Raw genomic sequence first — 25,267 nt, 5'->3', positions numbered from 1 at the left:
CAGAACATATTCGAACCTGAGGAACAGTGAAAAGATGGGAAGAATGACATAACTTTAAGCATAATAAATCATGGTTAACAGTCAGCACTTTGTTTATCCTCCTCCTTTGTTTCGTCCCTGCACTGTTTCCACATGTTCAAGAAAAGAGCAGCTGAAAAGCAACAGCAGATACTTGCCGACATCCCGTTATGGCTCCGTGTTTTTTTTCTTCTTTAAGCTATGACTTTTGTCAGCTGAAAGATGACAGTTCACTATCAGCCAACCCTCAACCAATGTTAATTCAATATCCCAGCAGACACAATGAGATTCCTTCTTTTAGGTCACACCTTAGTTAGTATTCCCATTATGTGAACATTTTCAAAGCAGCATGCCCTAATGACCGCCCAGTGCTGCCAAAGTTGACACAACTGCTGGATGGTTATCCGGAATCGATAAGCCATAGCCAATTGCAGAGTTTCAGTTCACTGACAATAACTTCGTTCAAAAACTTGGAGCCTCTTCTGCGCACTTCTAGTCTCATATGGGCAGAGAGAAGAAGTGTATCACAGATCCTGTGTGGATGTTTTGCAGCACAGAGGCAAAGAAGCAGATTGAATGAAGCAAGTGCAAAGTGTGCACTGTCAAGGTTTATTCTGTCTGCAATGATACCGGGTATGGAAGCGGCCAAGGAAGTTTTGGAGCGGCTCTGGGAGCAGCAAATTTGGCACTTTGGAGCAGAACATGAATTGTCCGTTTTGGAACATTAAATATGCGTTTTGGAGCAGCTTGGTAAATGTCAGTATTCATGAAATACAAGCATATGAAGAAAAGGTGTTGTTTATTTCACGTTGCAGATCACTATTAGGTTACGGAAGATCAGTTCAGCAGGAGACCGCAAGGCAAGCAAAATTCATGACAGTGAAAAATTGTCCTCCACCCGACAGTAGCATGAAGTTACAACGAAAACCATACAGGTTTCTCAGAACTCGCCATTAAATTGCACACTGGTTGTGCCTACTAAATATGGCCAAGAAAAAATTAGCGAGGGCTTTCCATAGACAGCCCTCACCCTGTGTTGGCAGTCCAGCACTAACGCGAGTATTTTTTTATTCCATCGTGAACAAGCACCTAATATTTCATTTTAATGAACTAACATTTATTACCTTGCTTATTCAATAAAGCGCCACTGCAGAGGTTGCGAAATATGTTGAGAAATGACCGTTACAGCGTATATGGTGACCTAGGTCTTCTTTGATCCTTTCTTCAGAAAAAGAAAAAAAGAAAAGAAAGAGCCTGCAAAATTAAAAATATCAAAGTGATACTGCATCCCCGCACCAGCGATATAAGTTGCCTCAGACGTAAACGTCGACTGCAGTGCATCGTGCATATCACGAACATACAAACCCAGACCACGGTCTTACAAAGGCATAGAAAGCGAAATGTTACACGAGTGTGCTACTTCACTTTTGATAGAGACTGAAGATACATGACGAAAACTGCTGATGCGGCTCTAACATGCTGAGAAAAAAAGCGCAGCCGCTCATTTTCAATGCCTCTATTTGACGAGGTTTGTGTAAAGATTGATGCAATCTTTGGTGTGCACTGGGCTTTTACTTATTCATTTATTTCATGGGCTTTCTTTCTTGTTAAAAGAAGTCTTCTCAGATTAAATTAAAATAAGCTCTTGGGTGTTACATGCCAAAACCACAATATGACTATGAGGCACGCTGCAGCGGGGGACTTCGGGTCAAGTTTGACCACCTGGAATTCTTCAATGTGCACTCAATGCACAGTACGCAGGTGTTGTTGCATTTTGCCCCTGTCGAAGTCCGGCCGTAATCAGGATTTGAACCCGCAACTTCAGGCTTGGCAGCGCAACACCAAAACCACTATGCCACCACAGCGGGTGCTTCACAAATCCTAGATTATTTTAAATGCTGTTATCGGTCATTTGTAAATGTCATGCACAACTTTTTCATTCAATCAATCAATTAGTTAACTTACAAGTTGAGCTAATTAAACGTATTCGTGCACAATGAACGAGAAATATTCACAGTGGCCACCATGAACAACACCCATCAAGGTACACTGAACTCGGTTTGCGTAGTGCCCTCAGATAATTTTTAATTCCTGGCGACTTTCAGTTAAGGTAACAGGATATCATAGAATAAATGTAGAATGACATACTGGTCATTGCATGTTTACCAGTATTTCACATTGGTTGCCAAGAAAAATGTCCAAGTTATTTTTGAAAATAGTAAAGGGATAATGTGTTTACTGACTTTCCAATCTGCGTCGTCGTCCAATATTTTGACTAAGCATGATTACTCGGGCTCACTTGTGGTTCTGCCACAGGCTCCATAAAGCCAGTGTACGATGGCAACTGATATTTTGTTTGCCAAACAATGGTTCATGAAAATTTTTGGACTTTATTTGCGCAAGTGGTGTAGCGAACATCGTTGACATGAACGCAATTTTGGAGGTTTGCGGTTTCGCCAAACGTTTAACTATGATCACAATTTGGCCAATAAGGTTGACTAAATATGAAACTTTACATTCTTGGCTTACTTTCTGTGGCAGCAGGAAGCTTATTTTGTGTGGTGTGGCCGGGCGGGCAGAAAATAGTGCGAACTTGAGTGATGATTGCAGTTGTCATGGGATATTTGTGACCAAGAAGTTTTGTGAAAGCAAGCAGGTCGTTTGTCGGCGTGCTGCACGATGAACCTGGTAACTGTAACAAGGTGCACGTGCAAAATAGATTTACAACGTCACATGCGCAACGTTCGCCCATTAAACGACTCAGATGTACCAACAGGGTGCAAAATCGCGGGCTAAAATTCACAACGAAACTGATTAGCTACACGCTGAGCAGACTACAACCTTATTCATTCAGTGCTGCTTTCCTTCCCGACCATCCCATGATATGAATGCCAGTTAAACTCATCTTTAGCTGGTCCGCATATACGCAAACGTGCAACACTTTTACAAAATATTTGTAAGGCATTGTATAGCAAAAAGCATTTGTCATTTTCTTGTGGCCTAGTTGCAATCGTGCCACCAAGCACACCTACACCCCAAAGACGCCAACACTGAAACAGATTACTTAGGCTTGGATTGCAGGGCTAAGCGTTAGCCAAAGCATGTCTATGGCTGTGTGCTTTCCACTAGACATGCACATCCTGCTAAATTTGGCAACTTCATCTGAAAGTAGTGTTTTGGCACAGGTTGGCATAGCTTGATGGTTTGGTGCAAGTTGGCGCAATTGGCGCAGCACTCCCATCCCTGTGATACCCTTTGCCTTGCATCAGCTGACACTCTAAGCCGGCAAACTTTCCAATTCCATCAGAGCATATAATATAGTTCTCTGCTGTCTCCGAACACGCTTCCCTTTCCTTGGCACCCATTCTGTAAATGTATTAGACCACCGGTCATCTACTCTATGCACTACATGGCCCGCCCAACTCCAATTCCTGGAACAACTAGCCCAACTCCTGTCAGCTATCAGCTACCCCCATTTCGTCACAAACCTATACTGCCCTCTTCTGACCTCTCAATGTTATGCCTACCATCTCCAGTTCCATTACTCATTGCATGGCCCTTGAGACACGTAGTGTACAACTAGTCGTTTGAAAGCTTTCCAGCAGCACTGCAGAGGTCGTGTAAGCCAGAAGAAACGAAGCCTTAGTGTGAGCATTTGCAGCGATGATGCCCGATTCACGCCTTTCTTCCTGATTGTTCTCAGAATAGTTTCACAGCCGTCTTGCACAACCTTAGTAGCACTGCCATAAGACTTTGGAATGGCCAGTCATATATTCCATTAGATAATTTTTTTTAATTTTATATATTCTTCTAAGTATTTTTTTTTTCTTAAACTTCGCCGATTGGACACATCAATACTGAGATAAGCTGGTCAGGAAATGAACGACCAAATGCGAAAGCTTGCACAAAACGTAAAGAAGGCTGACAATGACAAAAATTGATAACTGCATGCGTGGCTAGTGAGTTAAGAAAAAATTTCGGGCAGCAAAATAAAAGGTACCACAATAGAATTCCTGGTGGCATTACATACCAATATGCTTGGGAAAAAATGCATTAGTGACATAGCACTTATTTATTTCAGTTATTGAATACTGCAGGCCAGAATGCCCAAGCAGAAGGGACAAGAATTCAATAAACAGGAACAGTTTCAACATTTCCGAATGTTGAAATTCAAAAGCACACAATACAGCATAATAAAAGTGTCAAAATCAATGTAATGTTTATAAAAAAAAAAGTTAAGGAAGCATAAAAGTCAGGTAGCAGAGGCACTGATTTCTGCTACAGATCGAAGGCAATGTTCAAAAGCTCAACTTTATTCCCTCTTAACAGCATTTGTTGTATGGCCAGCTCTATGGAGATCTTGACCTTCTACCTTTTATACAAACTCACTAACATTAATAGTGTCCCGTTTTACCAGAGAATAGCACCTGCACTGATTTATGCATCGAACCAGTGCTTAACGGTATGCTTGTGGCTTTACGCTACAAGCAAATTGACGGGCACATAGGAATCCTTCCTTTACGGAAAATGTGCCGCTATGTAGATGAGCATTTAATGCTATTGCAACAAGTGCAGGATGATGTAAAGGAAGAGAGTTTTCAAGATGTTCTTTCTTTTTTTCTCTTTTCTGTGCAATGCTCTAAAGGTCTGAAGTCCAGCAGTTCTGTCTTTTGTCTCTGTCTATGTGCGTAGTCATTTCTGCTAGGAAAAAAAAAAAGCACAAAAAGAGATCAAACTAACAAGCAAGCCCTTACTTCAAGCAAAATGTTCCAGTCAGCAACTGCATGGGAACAGACGGAATACTTGAGCAGGTTTGTCCTTGCAAAATTTGCATTTTAATAAAAGTGAATGTGGGCGACAGGTTTGCTGGGCTGAAAGTGGTGGAACGTATGGGCAGCATCACGCGCAGGCTTCTGGTTCACTAATAAATATAAGTGTCCCGGTTGATTGAATTTGTCCATTTGCAAAGTCCCGATTCAATTATTTCTATATTTAAAAAACAGTGAAACAGACGTGTTGCAGGCATACTTAAACAACATTAAGCAGAGTGCCCCCCTTCTGAATTTTTTTAATAGTGTTGATATAAGTTTTAGTATGCAGGCATCAAAATGCGCTTGTGCAAGTAATCTTGTGACTTCATATAGTATCTCTCCCACTGTATTCTAATTATGCAATAAGCATGCACTCCACTTCCTGCAAAATGACCTACGTGGTTATTCCAATTTTTATAAGAGTGAAGTGCCGCTTACAATGGCTGCTTATGCTAATATTTGACAGGAAGATAAAACTTCTCAGTTTGCAGTGTTCAAAAAGAAATTTGGTGTGATTAGTTGCCTGGTTTGTCAGGAAGAAATGAAAAATCACTACCGCATGCACACTCAAGAGTGTACTCCACATGTGTTGACTGGTTTCACTGCCTGTCAGCAGCTAAATGAAAAAGGTGTAGATCAATAACGGCAGGATGGTTCCATAAACTAATCTACTTTGTACTTAGTTCATGCTTGTACCTTCATAATACTGTTGGATGAAGGACCATTTTCTTTCTTTAGTAAGATACTTTCTTTCCATCATGCAACATTGTTTAATAATATTACTCTTAAGCAAGACAACCAGAAAAAATTTTTGCTTTTCATGATCTTTTCATGATTCAGCCATCAATTTTTGGATGTAATTTATAACATCTAAAAGATTCTACAAGGCCCTTCAATTTCAATGACATCAATGTTGCTTTACAAAACTCTCTTAATTCAAATGACATCAATGCTCCCGCTGTGACAATAAAAAATAAATGTAGCATAAACAACTTGGCTCACGTTTCACAGAAGGCAAGCATAAGGATGAAGAAAGACAAGTTGTCCTTGCGTACAATAGCAGCACCGTTGTCGTCGGTTACCTGGCAAAGGACAAGAGGCAGCCGGTTAACTGCTGAAACCTATATAAATAGGCAGAAGGAGGAAACACCTAGCAACCTCAAATTAACCGCTTTGGGTAGAATTTCTTTGTCGAAGCTTAGACTTTTAAGCCTTTATCACAGAAAAAAGAAAAAAAACTGGCCTAACTGTTTGATGTTTGTTGTGATGAAAACAGAAAAGTGAAGCACACATCGGTACGCCATGTGCTTTATGTTGTCTTATCAAATAAACAGCGCGATTGAGAGACAAGGAGGCAGACAAGGCAGATATGAAGGTCTTTCACTGCTCTGCGTTTATCTCAATTCTTTCATCTTCAATCTCATATAATACACAAACCAAGAAGTTTTTAATCAAACTTCTTTAGGTGCAATAATTCCATCTGCAAAATGTTTCAGATATTGGACCATTGTTGATGGTATCTTCCTTTCCCTTCTATTTACCTCCTATAGGCCTCCGAGTCAGTCCTTTTCTATGTCAAGATTTATCTATCAATCAATCAACTGGAACAGATAGGCTATTGCAGCGTGCGTCCAAAACACTCAGCCATTTCAGGGCCTCGCTTAGAAAACACGAAAAGTATAGATATATGAACAGTGAAAGAACCGAGCCAACTACAAAGCACATATAGTCATTTTGCAATATTCGTTCGATTATCGGCTAATCAAAGCGTAGATGCGAGCCGATAACAACGCTAAGAAGTTTGTTCTACAACAATTTTCTAAAGCACTTGGCGAAAATCGGCTAATTTTGCAGTACATGTCTAATTCGAAACGTCTTCAGGCGAATGAAACGTGTTTTAATGTCGCCATTTTTGCAAGTTCTTCCGTTTGTGGGTCGTTCTTCCGGCGTTCGCAGCTGAAGGGGTCAATTGGAAACTATGCAAGTGCACATGGTTGGAAAATTAAGGTACACATGCAGGAAATTAAAGTTACGCGAGCCGATTAGTCGTAATCGATCAGCCATTATTTTACGGCGAAATTGACCGCACTCACAATTTGCTGGGAATGCAGTTTTCGGCTGCGCGTCTAAGTCGCGACACGGCTAAATGCCATATAGTTGTCATATACGGGCTACGGCACACGTCGAACAGCAGCGAGTATCGATTGCAAGGCACGCACTACAGTTACAATGACAAGATCCACCAGTAGTGTGGGATTGCAGAATCTCACCCGACTAACGAAGGCTTTCAGTTTCTGCTTTCGGAGGTCGTCCATCACTGCGCTGGCGTAGTCCTGAGAGCGCTTGTTGTTGAACTTGGCTTCGGCGACCTCGAAAACTTTCAGCACTGAGCGGGAAACATCGCGATCAGGCACGAAGTCGTAGTCTCGCGAATGAAAACAGATTCAGAAAACGCTCAATGAAAGCGTAACGTTACCCTTCAGCCTTTCGAGGGCGACCTCTTCGAAGTCGCTGAGCGGTATGTTGTCGGTAGGAGGAATATTGTAGAAGTGCAGAAGCGTCTTCCGGCCAGCGTATTCGGCCAGGGGATCGCCGACTGTGACGTGCCGTCGTCTCTTGTGGCCTGCAAACTGCATTTTGAGGCACTAAACTATGACTAAACGTCGCAAAGCAAGCAGCAGACTACGACGACAAGCACAACATGCAACCGCACGAAGAATAACGCGCGAAGCATGCGCGAAGCTTTTCCCGCAAAAACTTGGGCCACACTGGTCTGTTTGAGCACAGCGAATTTTAATCTTTTTAAGATGGCGCTGTATGTCAGACATAATATTTCCAACAGTTTATCTTTCGTTTATTCTTTCTGCCCTTACTAACTCTGTCATAGCTAAATTTTTTTATGTTTGTGCACTGCGCTAATTTTGTCTATCTGAGAACAAACGGCATCATTAAGCTTCTTTTTATAATCTCAGAGGCTATGCAAACATTGATGCAGATTGTGTTATGAAGATGAACAGTGCTTTATAAAATATGCGTAAAGTTGAAGTTGAATATTAATATATTATTTTTATTCATTATTACACTCGCATATTATTTCTGATTTCTATAATATGTGGTGCCCAAACCTGCGCCCCAGCGACGGCCCACACTGAACACAGATCTCAAAGGCTACGCTTTTGCCAACTGCATGAGACGTCGCGAGCGTCAGGTTTTGGAGACTACCTGTTCTGCGAGAAAGCCCTTTCTTTGGCTTTTTGTGGAGTACTACAAGGGTCCAATTTTTCGGCCCGGCCGAGACCCGCACTTTTATGCCGCCGTGCCCATGTAGCTGCAAGCCTTAGGCCCGCCTGGGCCCGCCGGATGAATTCAATGTGCATGCCTGAATATGTCATTGGGCTTTTTCAATTTTCGAGGTTCTGACAGCCCGTTGGCAGCCAGACGGCAGCCAGCTAGTTTAGGTCCTGATAGGAAGTCATGTGTGCACAATACACAATAAAAGTGCGGCGGCAATCAAACAACGCGAAAAAAACTTTTTCCCGACATAGACGTGTACCTCTAATATGGAGAGGCCGGCAGATGGAACGCTGGCTTAGGAATTTCTAGCAAGGCATTTTATTTCAAACTCGTGGATAAAACTTCGTGTTGTAAACACCAAGAATTGTACACACTTGTAAAAAGAATTCGCTGGCGATTTAGCGGTAAATTCAGGAGAAATACGCGAGTATTACGTAGCACCTCTAGCTATTAGACCCCGGACCCATGATTTAAGCCGTGTTTCCACATTGTAAAGTGTTATTCAGGCGATAACGCGACACACACGCACACGTACAAGGGCGCGCGTGACCACGTGACCGCCTTCACACACATGCACTTTTTCCTCTTTGACGCTCCTAATGCTAACGCATTAAAAAAGTTGCAGTTTCGTATAAAGTAGCGATAACAATTAGAGTTAGCCATTGTGCTCGAGCTCCTCTCGCGCTATTCAAATAGTCGTTAATTGTTAATAGTCGTCAATGCGATAACCATTGAACCCATGTAGCGACACGTCGTATTTCGGAATATACCTTTACTTAGAATCTGTAATGATCACTCTGAGATCTCCATTGTTTCGACTGTATGTGCAGAGGCCTACAATGGATCCGGAATAGCTCACTTCGCCTTGACATTCGCTCTCCACGATCGGCCGGCCATGGCCATGATGGCTCGCCGACGACTGTGTGACAACGACGCAGTGACGATATATGGGTGAAATTCTGGCTTTGATGGAATCGCGTCTGGTCGGGAAAAGGCATGAAGAAAAAAGAAAACACTGAACAAGCATTAAAGACATTGAGTGAAAAAAAATGAAAAGACGTTTCGGCTAGAGCCCCTTCTTATTCACGACAATGATAGAACGACGAAGAAGGAATGACGTCGACGGAACGGCGAAGGCAGTACGACGACCACGGCATCACGACAATGGGATGACGATTCTGAAATGACGACGAATGTACAGGGTCCTGCATGTTTCGCTGTGCATCTTCGAAAAAAAAAACATTTTGTGCTCACCGCTGCACTGTTCTTGCTCAAATCTTGCGGTCGAAAGATCGCATTTTGGAGTCAATGTCGTTTAGTATACCATTTGACACAATCAATTGCCTAGTTTTAAGAAAAAAGTGCAAATTTGCCTGCACTCATGGGAATGCGAGCTGCGGCGGTTGTTACGAACGGCCTGCAAGGGCACCGACCTACACGACTTTCCCAGCCAGCCGCAGCTGCAAGGGTGGCGAGCTTTTCAGAAGGGACCACGGAAGCCTTCCGCACCTGCCGCGGCGACTGGTGTTATAGGGACGACGGTGTGCCGCACAACACCCCCTCGGTGCCGCTATGACTTAAGCGGTCGGCGGAGCGAGTATTGTTAGTGAAATCGCCAACGTCTTCACGGTTCGACTGATGCAGGGAGAATTCCTGGAAGGAGATGCTTTGTGGTGCCTTCTCACCGGCCTCTGAAGACGCCAGACAATGGAAATCCGTGGCACCATTGTCTGCGGAGTCAACACTGGGATGAAGAGGTGCCTGCTCGGGGCAAGACACGTGTCTGCGAGAACCCGTTCATCTCGGCGTGGTCAGTGAAACCTGTGCGATAGTGTGTGTGTACCCCCCCCCCCCCTCTAAGGCGGGTCGGCTGCGATGAAATTGAACGGTCCGAATTGGTAGCAGGTTGAACGGCCGTTTTCCCCTCGCCTAGGGATCTAGGGAGGACAGAGTGTTTATGAGTTTATGAACAGCTGTTGTGCGACTGTTGAGTGTGCATTCCTCTTGCAGTCCTGTTAGACTGATGAACTGTAGCATTCTCATGTAAATACTGTAAATAAATCCATATTCCTCGTTCTCGATCAGAAGCAGTCTTTCCCTTTAACAACGTCCTCAGCGTGGATAAGTTGGACGACGGCATGGGCCAGCTACCATCTATTTCATGCCCGACTCTGAAACATTACACGCTGCGGCCGCAACGATTGCCGCGACGGCGCAAGTTTAAACGTGTGTTGCCGCCTGCCGGTAGCTGCAGAAAGCGCACTTCAGGGCGGGCTGCCGCGTTTTCCAGGAGCGGAAAACACGCTGCAGCCCTCCCCGAAACGCTGCTTTCTGCATATTCGGCATTTATTCAGACAAGATTGCCTCAATATTCATGGGTGCGATGTCATTGAAGAGCAGCACATATCGTGGCACATTCTCAGTGAACCAAGTTGACGTCAGAGAAAAATAACATTGATTAGTCCTATGGAACTAAGGCCGGCGTCCGGGCCTCCCGGTAGGCCCATGCCTCATGGCTCAGCACGTTCTTGACGTGCTGCACCAGAGGTGGCTACCATAATTTTTCAAGCTATAGTGGGGGAGTTGTCCACTCCTGCAAGCTGGTTGGGCACTGATAGTTTAGAAAGTATCGTTTTTCTGAAGGCGGAGTTGGCGGGGCACTCCCACAAGATGTGTTTATTGAAAGAGAGTCATTGAAGAGCGGAACATACCCCGCGATCCAAGTTGGTCCGACAGTTGAATTCGAATGTGTTTCCCTCGGCACAGCAGCCCACTCCTCTATCCATTAGACCGTGGACTACCCAGTGACCCAACCCTACTGAAGAATCCACATGTCCCATAGCTCCTATATCCAATAATCCGATAGGAAACATAAACCGATAGGAATACCGATAAGAATACAGAAACTCGTTTTTCCTCTACTCATATGATGTTATTGGATATAGGAGTTATGGGGAATACGTGGTTTCTTCAGTAGGGAAGCGGGCAGGAAAGCGGTTAGAGACCCAGCTCACAGAAACATTTCCCCCTAAACATGCTTGTAGTTACCAAATAGTGCTAACCGCATGAAAAGTCGCAGGTCCGGCCCATTGGCGACGCATTGATTGCGATAGCAATACGTAGACAATTACACGAAGTAAAGGTCGTAGTTTTATAGGCTGTATAAATGACAGTAATTAATTAAATTAACAAGCATGGTGTCACGCATGCACAGGCAAACGTGAACGGAGCTCACTATATGACCACGAACATACAACGCTGGCTTAGAGAGCGCAGAGGGGAGCCATAGCGCTTCTGCTGCCTCTCGCTTCAACGCGACTTGGAAACGTGAAATTATGCGACCTCCAGCGCTGGACGGCGGGAAAACTACGAGCATACATCGACCGACCACTCGTTGCCTCGCGCGTGCATTGAGAAGGTTGCTATAAGACGGGAGGGCCTGCGAATACCCCGAAATATGTGGTGTCTCAGCACAATACCGTTTCCGCCAATTGCTAAAAGTGTGAGTGGTCCGAAGGTTTCGCGCCGTACGGTCGGCTGCCGTTGTTTCTTCTGTTTGTCGACGGATAATAGATGTCCACCACGGACTCAAGAGTGCGCGTATGTGTCGGTGTGGTGCAACGCGAGGGCTCGACCTCCAACAGCAGGGGAGAAACGCCCACTCCCTCGCCCCTAGTAAAAAGGGGCGCGGCCAAGACCTTGGGAGGAGTCGTGATACAATCAGGTGAACTTGATGGGACGTCACCAGTATCTGAGGTTCCCCGACCTGGGTAATTAGGGAAAGGAGAGGTTATTTACGTGCAGGTTTTAGACCGAGCTAAGCAGTATAGAAGCTGAGCCCATAATTTGCCGAGAAGCATCGAGGAGCTAGTGCCATCCAGTATCGCCTGCGCCGCCTGGCCGCTTCTGTATACTCCGAGTGACTAGTTGGCGTAAGAGACAAATAAGTCAATATCAGTAACCAAGCTCACGGTAGTTCCCCTCGAGTTAGCTCAACCTGCTCGGGGGGACGTCGTCAGATCCAGACCTCCGGGAAACCCAGCACAGCAATCGCATCCACCGCAAAAAGATAGGCTCTCGTCAGCGTTTTTCGGCAAAGCTTGCAGCTCGGCCTCCTCCTCATCGAATTTGTCCAAGGATCAAATGCATTAATAACTGCATTGTCATTGCCAAAGATGCTGCAAATGAATTTTTGAACGCTACGCACTGTCAAGACAAGTAAAATATGTATCTTTTCATAAATATACACTTGTATGTCCCAAAAATTATGCCCGAAATAACCAATATCAATGCTTCCATGTTTCTGTCAATTTAGTAAGTAAAGGAAATATCACACGAACTTTAGAACTATATCAGTTCAGAACCAGCAAAGCAATGCATGCCGCTGATATGAAAAAAGAATGTAAAGGCCGTGAAATGAACAAGTTGGGGACAAATATTCTAATGAAACTTTATCATTCAGGAACCTTGTTTACATTTTTGTACATATGCAACTGCCAGGAAACAACCTCAGTGACACTATCCTTTGTTATAATGTACCGCGCAGGAGCAGCCGTCACGGCTCATGTATTGTGAGTAATTGCACCAAAATTATAGTCGCAACAGAGAGCAGATATAAAAAATTACCGACGATTACGTTACTTCCTAATGCGAAATTTGAGCGCAGCAAATAAGCTGTTTCACCTTTTCGATAGATTGAGGCAAAGAAATCGAGCAACACATGTATGCGCTATCACAGAATTTTTTTTTATTTTTCACACGTATTCCTTTAACAAAGACTCCACTAGGTAAGCTTCTGCTTCGGCGGCACGCACCTCTGGATTCTGACGGCGACGGCGCTGGGCCTCTGCTCTGGCAGCTCGTTTAGCAGCAGCAGCAGCAGCAGCAGACGGAGGACTTCCATCGGTCGTCTCGCTCATGGCTCAGAAAGAACTGGCAGATAATTTCGCAGTGGCGAACGGCAGCGGCAATTTCGGCTCGGGCGGTGCACATATACAGATCCGCCGCCACCGATCTGGCTCTCTGATTGCCACCGCACAGGGCGAACGGCAGCGGCAATTTCGGCTCGGGCGGTGCACATATACAGATCCGCCGCCACCGATCTGGCTCTCTGATTGCCACCGCACAGGGGTTGCATTGGAGGAGGAGCGAAGAAAGGAATTAAGTTCGAGCCGGCGCTTTGACAACCGGAGACTCGCAGGAAGAGGGGGGAGGGGGGCGGCGTGTACACCCAGCGGCAAACGATGGGGGCAGAAGCGCGCGCAGCAAGCGGACAACACGATAAAGGGAGGAGGGAAGAGATAGCAGCGACTGACTGATGCCGCTGACGCCGATAGTGAGTCAACCCCAGCTGCGGAGTTGGTTTCAGGGACAACGCCGCCGATGCCGACACAAACAATATGATACCCTCGCTTCCGCAGCGCTAAGAACCAGGTCTAGCCGTGGGAAGGTGGTCACGTATTCGTCGACGTGCCGGGGCCTACGTGAAATAACCGGCGCGTCGGCAACTGAAGAGCACCCTATCCGCCACACAAGAACAGGGGGGGGGGGGACCCTTTCCTCCTCTTTCTGCATGGCGGCGACGGTGTTCTATGCAGTCACGTTATCTTGACTCTCTAGCGGCGTCAGCGGCATCCAGCGGTATCAGTCGGTCGCTGCTAGCGCTGGGGGGATGAAAGGGGGGCGGAGCTGGTTACGAGGCCGACGACAACGCCGACGACGACGCGAAACCCAGGAACGGACGCCAAAGAGCTGCGCTCTAAAAGCATGAGTCCTGCGAAATATACGAGGGTGACTCAAATGAAAGCGAGCCAACGGAATAAATATAATACAAACGGGTTACTTTACTTAAACGTAGTCTCCATGAGCAATTATACATTTATCCCACTGACTAACGAGTCGCATGATTCCCTTCTCATAAAGATCCTTGGGTTGCTGCTTCAAAAAGTCTGTAACGGACTCTTTCACGTCATCGTCCGATACGAGTCTGGTTCCCTTGAGCTGTTTCTTCAATTGCCCCAAAATGTGGAAGTCGCAAGGCGACAGGTTTGGGCTGTATGGCGGATTTTGCAGCGTTTCCCGCTTGAACTTTGCCGCTTTTGTGTCAACCACATCAACGACGTGGGGACGGGCATCGTTGTTGAGCAAGATGACCCCATTCGTCAATTTCCCACGTCGTTGTTCTTGATTGCGACACGCAGCCGATCCGGCGTTTCACAATATCGCAAAAGATTGATAGTCTCTCCAGGTTTATCAAACCCAGCAGACCACACTACCAAGAGATACAAAGGAAATGGAGGCTTGAAGTGATCAACAATGGGCCAAACAAGGGATCGCTTTGTAACCTACCTTTTGAACAAGGGACGGGCTAAGGGGACTGAACTCTTGGCCAAGTGTTGGCTGCAGAGACAACCCTTGTTTAAGCGTTGCAGATCACTCCATTGTCTTGACCAGGGGCGAGATCACGCAAGCATCTCGCTTTCCAAGCGTTCTCCTGCGGCCTCGTGATTCGCCGGAGCCGCGCTTTCGTCAGCGGTCGTCTGCTCGGTCAGGCGGGAGCCCCAATTGAACACCGCCTACTCGTTGACGCAGGAGGCAAAGCGAGCGTTCGCAAAGTGAGATGCTTGAGCATCTTGCCCCATTTCCTCATTGTGAACAAATGATGCGGTTGTATCGCACCATGTCAAGGTATATAAGAGAATAAATTGCGAAATCATGCCCGGTGACTGTGCAAATTAGCGTTAGGTCAATTCGATTCAGCCAAGTTTTTCTGCGCTTTCTGTACCTATTTAGGGTGCGCTGCACCATGGCCCTCAATTGTCTGAGGTAGAGTGGCGCACCCTGCAGCCCTGTCCTCCATTGCACGGGGCGCAAGGCAAGGTGCCGGCACAATGCATTGTGCCCTTGCACCCTGCAGCTAGTGGGTGCAGCCTGGCACACCACAAACGGCTCTACTTGCACCTTTTTTTGTGTGTGGTGCCGTGCACGTTTTCTGATTTGAACAAACTTATTTTATGATTACTACTGGTTCAAGGTAATATGTACTTAGTTTTGAAAGAAAAAAAAAACTAAATTCAGTGGTTTGAAGTGCCAAACTATGATTTGATTCTGAGGCACACTGTAGTGAGGAATTCCGCATTAGTTTTTACCACTCGGGGTTCTTTAATGTGCACCCAAAGCTTGGTACACGAGCGCCCTTGCATTTCACCCATCACAGAAATGTGGTGCTGCAGAGGCTGTATTTGACTGCTGCGGGGACCATACAATGCTGGCATACTCAAGTATTGGCTGAACGAGGGTTTTGTACGCAGTTAATTTGACATCGGATGGTGCTGTTGCCAATTTCCGACGTAAGAAATTGAGCTGCTTAAATGCCTTTGCACATGTGATGTCAATATGAGTGTCCCATTTGAGCGAGCTCGAGAATGTCACACCCAAATATTTTACAGTATCAGATCTTATTATAGCTGTGCCTCTTATGTTGTAAGTGAACATGTCAGGTATCTTTTTACGTGTAAAAGTGATGCATGCTGTTTTACTGATGTTGAACTTCATTCCCCACCTACCACACCAATTGGCAATGCTGTTTAGTGAGGTGTTTAGTTTAATTTGATCATCCACAGACCAAACATTTGTGTAGACAACACAATCATCCGCAAAAAGACGTACGGTTACGTTAGGCTCAACACATGATGGGATGTCGTTGACATACACAAGAAAGAGCAATGGCCCCAGCACGGACCCCTATTGCACACCAGAAAAGACTTGAAGGCTCTCTGAGTCATTATTGTTTACTGATACATATTGTGATCTGAGTGCGAGGTAAGATGCTATCCACGCAACAGTGTTAGATGCAATGCCAATAAGTTTAAGTTTTTCGATCAGTTCACTGTGAGGCACGCGATCGAAGGCGTTGGAGAAATCGACGAATATGGCGTCTCCTTGTAGTCCGGAATTAATTATCTCTGCAAAGTCATGCGAAATTTCCTATAGCTGTGTCACTGTAGAAAGGCCCTTTCTGAAGCCATGCTGTTTTGGGTATATCAGGTTATTTTCTAAGTAACTAATAATGGATTTGTTGATAATGTGCTCCATTAATTTGCAACAACAGCTTGTTAAAGAAATTGGTCGGTATGTGTCTATGTGCAACCTATTGCCACCTTTGTGAATCAGTATTACTTTTGCGACGAGCCAGTCTGTAGGTAATGCAGCTGCTTGAAGCGACGCCGTAAAAATCCTGTGTAAGAACGGAGCCAGTTGGGCAGCAAGTCTTTTTAGAAACGTATTGGAAATATTATCGGGGCCGGGCTTTTTCTTTGTGTCAATGTCCAAGAGCAGGTTCGGTATGCCTGGCTCAGTTATAACTACGTCAGGCATCGCTGAATCAGATGCAAACGAAACATCACTTGGACGGGGAGAGCGTGTGAACACGGATTGGAAATGGGCATTAAAAGCGTTAGCAATAGTGTGTGCATCATGGGTATGAACACCTGCGATTTCAATTTGTACTATTGGGTTTTCAGGTTTTGACAGATAGCGCCAGAATTTGTGCTGCTGACTGTGCATGAAGTTCGTCAGAGTATTCGAGAAAAAGTTATCTCTCGCTTTTTTTAATTCAAACTTCAACGCAGCCGAAAGATGCGCGATTTCCACTGGGTTATGTTTTTTCCTGCGCATCCTTCGCAATTTTCTTTTGAAGTGGATGATACTGCGGGTAATCCAGGGTGTTTTCCTATTTGTTCGTTTACGTATTGTGGGGATAAAATTTTCTTCATAATGTTTTATGGCACAATTAAATTTCTCCCACAATCCGTTAACATCATATGAAGGCAGTAGTGTGAAATCCTCAAACACAGTTTCTAAATAATCTATGATGCTGACGTCATTTACTCTTCTATAATCTTTAAAATCAGTGCAAGGATGATCTTGGTGACCCGCCTGTGACGTCAGCCCAGAAAAGGTCAACAAAATCATTTTATGATCAGACATACCATCTTCTATGCTAATTTCTGGTTTGAAAGTGTTCGAGACAAATGCCAGGTCTAGCACTGATGCGACGCCTCCCTGCTGCCTTGTTGGATGGTTAACTAGCTGCGATAATGAGAAGCTAAACATTATTTTCAGCAATTGGTCAAAGCTTTCCTTTTCCCTAGCCCCAGACGTTAGGTTAAACCAGTCTATTCCCGCCAGATTGAAATCGCCGGTTAATATCAACTTGGTTCTGGCATTTACCTTGGTGTGGAGGAAATCGTGCAATTGCATCATGTATTCGACGGAAGCGTTAGGACGCCTGTACACACCACCTATCAGAACAGACGTTCCGCACACGTTAACGGTACACCAGATGCTCTCATGACCAGGTATGCCCTCATGTTTTTGAAATAAAACGCTATTTTTTATTACTAGGGCTACGCCCCCACCGCGACCGTCACGGTCTGTGCGAAGGAGGCTATAAGCCACTGGAGCTACTTCAGAGTCATGAATGTCGGGGTGCAGCCAGGTTTCGGTAATTACCATGATGTCAGGAGAGTACAAGACAATTTCTTCTAATTTTTCTCTTTTGTTCACAATGCTACGTGCATTAAGGCACAATAGTGTCAAGGGTCAAAAGTCAATTGTCACAATAGTGTCAAGGCTCAATAGTGTCAAGATTCTTAAGAAGGATTTCAGCAACCCCAAATATCTCTGCGGTTAAAAAGGTGATTTCTACCAGTTTTGACACTTGTACAAGTAATTTTACATTTCCTTTTCCATTCTTATCATGCGGAGTGCACAGTGGTCAATCCCAGTGATGACGTCGGTTGGCGAATAATCTTCCGAGGCATTGACGAAGCGCGCAAATAATGTAAAAAAAATGAAATAGGACGGCAACACAATGCGGCTTCAGCTAATTAGAGCTGTTGGCACTTTAGTTTTGACCCAACTCGATTATGTATCTTAAACCCCGATATAACTTACTCCATTGTAACGAAGTTATCAATATAATGAAGTACTAGTTTTTGTAACTTCTGTTCTACAGATCACCATGTAAGTTAAACCTCAACGTGACGGAGTGTGTTTGATTTTTTAAGCGCTATTTGAATACACCTTAACTTTACTGGCACCGCGCGAAGAAATACCGAGGCAATGAATTGATTGATTGAAAACATCTTTATTTGTAGGATATTCGTAGAACTCGTGGGTGGGCCGCCTATTCCGGTAGCCCACTGGTTACTACTGCTGCGCTGGCCCTCCCCACCAGCCAGTGCTGACGGTCAGGATCATCGCTGAGCAGAATAGCCTCCCACTGCTCTGTTGAGGGATTTGGAATGGGGTCAACTATGGGATTAAATTGGCAAGCCCACACCATGTGGTAGAGGTTAGCTACCTCTCCACAGTGTGGGCATTGCGGGGAGTATAGTGTAGGGTACCACTGGTGTAACTTAGCTGGCGTTGGGTATGTATTAGTTTGTAGTCTCCTAAGAGTGTTCTCTTCCAACTTATCGAGGGATTTATGTGGTGTTGGGTACTCCTACCTGGCTGTTCTGTACGGTGCGAGATTGTCAGCTAAAGCAGTTAGGTCCCAGCACTCTTCACGGTCATCAGGGGGAGACGCCCGGTATAGAAGAGCTCGGGCATGCCTGTGAGCGGCTTCGTTTCCTCCTGGTAGTTCCAGGTGACCGGGAAACCAGATGACTGAGGCTTGGCTGGGTGGATGCTTAGTCAGCAATGACAACCCTGACCTGTGAATTAATCCATTATTGAAGTTGCGACAGGCGTTCTGGGAGTCAGTGAGCACATCGGCGTTGGGGTTAGATGCTATAGCTAATGCAATAGCTGCTTCCTCTGCGTGAGTGGGGTTGGATGTTTTCATCGAGGCGCAATTCACCATCAATCCTGAAGGCGTTGAGACCACAACAGTCATCACTCCATTCTTTGGCCCTGCGGCGTCCACATAGAAGGTGTTAGGTTGCTCGTCCCATTTCTTCTGCAGGGCTTCCCCTCTTGCTTTTCTCCTTTCGATGTTATATGCGGGATGCATGTTCCGCGGAATGGGGTACACGTTGATGCGTCTCCTCACATCACGTGGTACCTCTTCCCTTTGGTCTATCGTATAGGGCAGATTAATATGGATCTTTTCGAGGAGATCTCTACCTGGTTTTGTGAGTGCGAGCCTATTGAGTTGTGAGAGGTATTGTGCTTCCCACATCTCTTTGAGGGTATTATGTACTCCTAGAGCCATGAGCTTTGCCGTTGGCGTGGAGTTTGGTAGCCCCAGTGCCGTCTTGTAGGCCTTCCGGATCAGTGCCTCCAACTTTTCAATTTCCGACTTGGAGAGGTTAAGGAATGCCGTCCCGTACATTATCCGAGAAATCACGAAAGCCTGCACCAAGCGGATGGCGTCCCTTTCCTTCATGCCATGGTGCGTATTTCTGATACGATGCATCATCCGGAGGATTTGCTCGGTGGATGTTGTAAGCTTCTTCATAGTGCTGGTATTCTGTCGCCCCTGCGGGATATACAGCCCTAGGATCTTGATCTCCGTGGGTTTCGGTACTGAGTGGTTGTCTATAAACACCGTGATGTTCTGTGCCAGGGGTGTCCTCGGGTTCTTCAGGATGAGCAACTCGGACTTTTCCGGCGCACACTGGAGGCCTCTTTCCCTGGCGTACTGGTCCACCGTGTCCGCTGCTGCTTGAAGACGCTCCTCGGTCTCGGCGTCACTCCCCGAGTTGCACCAGACAGTGATATCATCCGCATACAATGTGTGTTTGATACCCGGGATTTCGGAGAGAAGGCCTGGTAGATCTTTCATAGCCAAATTGAACAAAAGGGGTGACAGTACCGCTCCTTGCGGAGTTCCTCTAGGGCCTAGAGTGATGGGATCTGATTTTATTCCACCGAAGTTTATAGTGGCTTGCCTTGCTGATAAGAAGTTTTTGACATAGTTGTAGGTTCTGGCGCCACAGTTGGTGTCGGCGAGGCTTTGAAGAATATTTTTATGCAGAACGTTGTCAAACGCTCCTTTCAAATCAAGTGCCAGGATGACCCTTGTCTGTGACTTGGGTGGTGTCTCAAGACCGATATCGCTGACCTCGTGTTTGGGCAAGCTCATAGAGAGAGTCATCAACACGAGACTCAGTAGATACTTAGAGGAGAACAATCTCCTACCTAACACTCAATTCGGCTTTCGCCCTCACCTATCGACCCAGGACGCCCTCTTGTACCTGTACGAGGCAATGAATGAAATGGGCCAGGGGCGGAGAAGGCTAAATTACATGCGGTTGTTTGCGAAAGCACCTCATCACAAACTTAATTCTAACAGTAGTGAGCGAATGTTCACTGCAATTTATACGGCGGATAAAACTACGAAACTTGCTTCACCTAGGTAAATCATACTTTGCTATCACAATGTTTCGCCTTTCAGGCGAAGGTGCGACTTTTTGTTGTGACCAGTCGTCCCTCGTTAGTGTGGGCACACAAGTGAGAAACACGAGAAGATGTACTAGGACTAAATGCACGAACCTCCCGCCGGTATGCACCGAATGCGAGGTAAAATACGGGCGGGTTACCAAGAAGCACAGTGGCTCGATGTGCGCCGTCTTTCCTCTAACTCAACGGGGGAGGGGGCGGCAGCTACGCGAGAGCATCTTGGTTACAGTCACTGGAAAAAATTTCGGAGTACCGCAAAGGTCGGGATTTGGCTGGCAACACTGAGCGGAAACCGCCATATACCTTCCAAGCCGACTGCGTCGCGGGAAGGCCGCCGCGTTGGAAGAGCTTGACATTCGGTGACACAACGGGTTGAGTGTTTACTGAAGTACAAATACTTTGTGCCCGGAGATAATGGTTGCTAAGAACGAAAATAAACAGTTATTTTGTGCGAAGTAATGCAGCCAGTGGTTGTTTTGCATGCCGATCGTGTTTACTGCTGGAACTGTGCTACGATTGTGGGCAGCATCTTAGCGCTGCTATGGGGAGCTTATGCACGCGTATTTTTTTTCCCCTTCCTCGGAGCGATCTACGGAGGAAACATTTCGTCACTTCGAGCCGCAATGAGGCAAGCTTGTGCTTTTAGGCGTGAACATCGTGGACCGCCGTCGCCTTCTATTGAATGTTTCCAAGCAGGACGAAACTAACACCTGACAGTGTCACAGGCACGTACGTTCATTGTATAATTTCACAAGATAAATCGGATACATTTAATTTAGTTTGTAATCGGCTACTGCGCGTTCTCGACTCTGCCGGGCGACTTCGTCCGCCGTATGCGCCCGACACGCTGCGACTGCCGTGTGCGCACCGGTGTTTGGCCGTGATGGTAAGACAATATGTGCACAGCAGGCGTAAAAACCAACTTCGATGACCATTTTGCGCACTAAATCTTGTGGAAGGCCAATATGAGACATTTGCGTGATTACAGCAACGTATATGTACTTCTGTACACTGATAATGAGCGAGGGTTGGCTACATTGCGATTTATGAACGCGGCTGTCTAGTCCGTTCATGAGCGGCTACTCTTCTCCATTAATTTATGACTGTTTTCTTAGACTGCGAAGATTTGTTGCCTGTGTAAAAAAAAAAAAAAAGCAGGAACGCCCGCTGGTGACACAGTACTTTTTTATTCTAAATTACATAGGCGATGTATAAAATTCTTGTGCTTTTAGAGAGGTTTGTGTAACAAGCATAGTGACAGAGTGAAACTAAAGCTACTGTGTGTTCTCTTGTTTTGTATTTCTTGTTATGCATCAAGCACAACATTATTTGGGTATGCACAGTAGCATTTCAACATAAAACATAATATGCATGCTGACTCCAGTTCATTGCATGTGCTCGGCTTACAAGCTCAAAATTTGAAGCAAGTGTTGTGAATATCACCTGGCCATTGGTTTCAAGCTCGAAATGCGTACGTATATATGAGCAAAGGATAAGTGGAAAAAAAGGAAGTATCATGGGCCTCGCATTGACGATGTTTTTATTGACTGCGATCGTCACGATCTGCGAAAAACAAGTGCCATATGGGTCGAGTGACTGTAGGCGAGAGCGCGCTCACGTGCGCGGAGAAATCACGCGAGTACCTGGTGCACGTGCGGACGCGGATTTCTCGCGCGACAAGTGTGCCTTCGCGTGCCACGAGCGCGGAATAAGCGCGTGTGTTGAGCAACAAACGCGTGCACGTGTACCCGCATCAAGCGTGCAAGACGCGAACGATCCCTGCAATGAACTCCTATTTTCGTAGCATCACTAACACCGCGTGCGCTTCGCTTAAATTTCTTCTAAGACAGTGCCGAAAAGCACAAGCAAGGTGTACTTATACCTCGCACACGTGGTTGTTTTTTTGTAGGCTTGAAATTCCCCCGGCCGATTATGTGTAACCACGCAGAACGACGCTCTCGGTCAGTTTTCCCGGTCGGAATCGGGTAAAAAGAATTTCCAGACTCGGTTCGGTTGCTGCATCCGAAGGCGCAGCAGCCAGGCACGATTTCCTTGCAGTCAAACGCGAGCGCGACAATCGGAACACACACGCACACACAAAAAAGAAAACGTAGGGAACCTGCGCTTAACTCAGCCGGCCCGCCCGGCGCTTGGAAGGTATATAGCCCCCCAAAGTCACATGGTACGGTTGGGCCAATGAACGCGCCGGCGGCGCGGGGAAAACGAATGCGGTACTCTGAAAATTTTTCCAACGACTCTAATCTTGGACGCACAACCACGCCCTAGGCGGGATGCGAAACATGCACGCTAAAAGTGCACAGCAAGCAGTGGTTCTTATTTTAGATATTATAGTGTGGGCTGTACCTGGCTGCAGTGCAATACCAGGACAACCCGTGGCGCTGGAGGGGCAAGCCCCGTCCTAGCGCCGCCTTACAAAAATAGGATTAATATCGTAAGACCCATAATAGGGCCGTATCAGATATTAAGCTGATAAGAACAGATACTACATTTGATCTTAGCCGATAGGCCGAGAAGCGATGCCATAGATGACGTCTCGATGTAACCCACTTCAAACAAACGTACAACATGGAGCCAGCGAAGTGCGAGAGAGAACTGCATTTCTCAAATAACTGGCCAACTTTGACAATAAAAAAATACGGTTCCCTATATGAATAATAGGAACGCAACATAACTTTTATTTTAAATCGCAATAGATTTTACTTATAACGTTTCCAATTTGAAACAACAATCTACGTACCATGCCTGACTGCCCGTTTGGTTTGTGGCGCCATCCTGTGGCTAAAATGATAACTTAGGTGTCTCGCTAGTCAAGTGGCTTTGTTTATATAGCGGGAATCCCGGAATCCCGTGGGCCAGCGACAACTACGGCGCCATGGGTCCACGGCCTCTAGTGGAGGTATGGTGTATTGGAATAGGCGGGTGTATCGTGCATGCAACAGAACAATGGGAGAACCGGGGACGCTTATGCGATGACGCCATCAGTACGGCGCTGCGATCGACCGGCGTGCCTAAAGCGGGAAATTATACATGCTGTGCGAAACCACGCCTTTATAAATTAAAACGGTCTGAAACCAATTGAAGTTAATATAACTCACAAAAAATAAATACTACGAACCGATGGGATACTTCAATAACGCCGACTAAGGTTGCACGTTTCCAAGCACAGATCTTGTAGTGTTCCTGATCGTATGCTCAGCGTTTCAGTTGTCTACTCTAGTCTACACTTGTCTACTCGTTCCGTTCGGTAAGCACGCATATACTTTTAGTATTTCGAAACACACGGCGATAAGAAGCCCGGAAGGACACCTGCACTGTGCCTGGTAGGTTGCACGGGATTCCTTTCAAGTTGCATCAGCCATAAAGGCTATCGCCAGGTTTCACTGAAGAAAAGAAACACACACGCACGCACGCACACACGCACTCACACTCACACCCACACATACACGGACGCACGCGTGACCTCCACGACAACCATAACTGCTGATACCGGGGGCCCTGTGTTGCACCTTTATTTTTCCTTTTGCCAGCGATGACTCCAGGCTGCAGTGACAGATGGCGCTGCAGTAGACCGGCGTGCTCAAGCAATCTCGGCGGCGCATTTACACCCGCACAATTCGCACGCTTAATTCATTTTTCCAGGGCAGCAGGGCCCTCGACTATGGTGCCGCCGCTCGGGGGAACGCGAACCACGGCGGCGCCGCGCCTCTGGGCGCTTTTGTTCCCTAAGAATGTCATTTACCTAGGTACGAACGCAGGAAACGCCCCTAGATCCATTCGTCCCTAGACAACGCTCTCTGCACAACTTGAAACGTGCGCTGCACTGAAGTTGCGACCTGCTGCATTCGCTGCTCTGCCGTGCTCTGCGGTAATAAATCATGTTTTCTCTGTCACAGTGAGTGCATATGAAAATGGTATAATCGCAAGGTGGTGAGTGAAACGTTTCAAATAACGACGGGCTACCAGTATTTATGGATGACTTTAGGGCGGAAGCATCGCTTGTGATTCTCAGCCGGAAATCTGCACCCTGTGAATGTATCGTAAAACTAGCTCAGGTCATTTCGCATACCGCAAAGCAACATCATGCTCGCAATTGAAACGCGTAAGTGGGTGTTACGCGCCCTCGCCTCAACTATGCCCGGGTGCTGCGCGCTTCCCTCGGATGCCACATGTACGGATCCCTTTGTCAATGCCCTCACCGCGCATGAACTCTCGTGACAGCTTGCAGCCTATGAGGTTTTATCTTGTCCCATAACAACAATCGGGATCTTGCGCGCCTTTACTTTCTTCTACGCTGCTTGCCTGGCACGGATATATGCGCACGTTTTCAACATGACTTCTTGATAGGAAAGTAGCGAATTTATAGTTCTTAAGAAATGAAACGCACGAAACGCTGATGATGATTATCTTTGTGGGACCAGATAAGCCTTAATGCAAACGTCTTTAAGAGTGTGTAGTGCACATCGTTAACTTATGAACAAATGTCCAGATTTCCAGCCCCCTTAAGCTATCATTTCCTTCTACATTGTTCCATATCTTGAGTGCAGATCGTTTTATCGGTGGGCACATTCTCGTTTGCATGCCCTTGCCCTTTCGCAGGACCTGTACCTTAAAGTTCAATTGCAAATAAAGTATGAAGTGTTGAAAACTGTGCCAACTTTCGTATAATTTGGTGGCTCCAGAATGCTGTAAAAAGGTCCGCAGGAACATTCGGG

The 25,267-nt window shown here is 46.1% G+C and overlaps 1 protein-coding gene and 1 non-coding gene across 3 annotated transcripts in view; both read right to left on the bottom strand.

The window, feature by feature from the left end:
* LOC142592708 (DNA primase large subunit-like) overlaps positions 1 to 7,582 on the bottom strand; it is a 46,231-nt gene extending 38,649 nt beyond the window's left edge. The window contains exons 1-3 of one of the 2 annotated variants that reach the window (XM_075704296.1): positions 7,306 to 7,582; positions 7,058 to 7,215; positions 5,832 to 5,911 (exon numbers count right to left, since the gene is read on the bottom strand). In XM_075704296.1, coding sequence (XP_075560411.1) covers positions 5,832 to 5,911; positions 7,058 to 7,215; positions 7,306 to 7,465 — 398 coding nt within the window. In that variant the 5' untranslated portion in view covers positions 7,466 to 7,582. The remainder of the gene's footprint in view (positions 1 to 5,831; positions 5,912 to 7,057; positions 7,216 to 7,305) is intronic. The other variant, XM_075704297.1, reaches the window with a different exon arrangement.
* Positions 7,583 to 22,882: 15,300 nt separating this feature from the next.
* LOC142558666 (U2 spliceosomal RNA) lies at positions 22,883 to 23,073 on the bottom strand. The gene has a single exon (XR_012823080.1). It is a non-coding gene; the product is annotated as a U2 spliceosomal RNA (small nuclear RNA).
* Positions 23,074 to 25,267: the final 2,194 nt, after the last annotated feature.

Source organism: Dermacentor variabilis, chromosome 9, assembly GCF_050947875.1.
Source record: "Dermacentor variabilis isolate Ectoservices chromosome 9, ASM5094787v1, whole genome shotgun sequence".
Lineage (NCBI taxonomy): Eukaryota > Metazoa > Arthropoda > Arachnida > Ixodida > Ixodidae > Dermacentor > Dermacentor variabilis.
The sequence above is the reverse complement of the archived record's forward strand: the minus strand, read 5'-3'. Positions and strand labels throughout refer to the sequence as shown.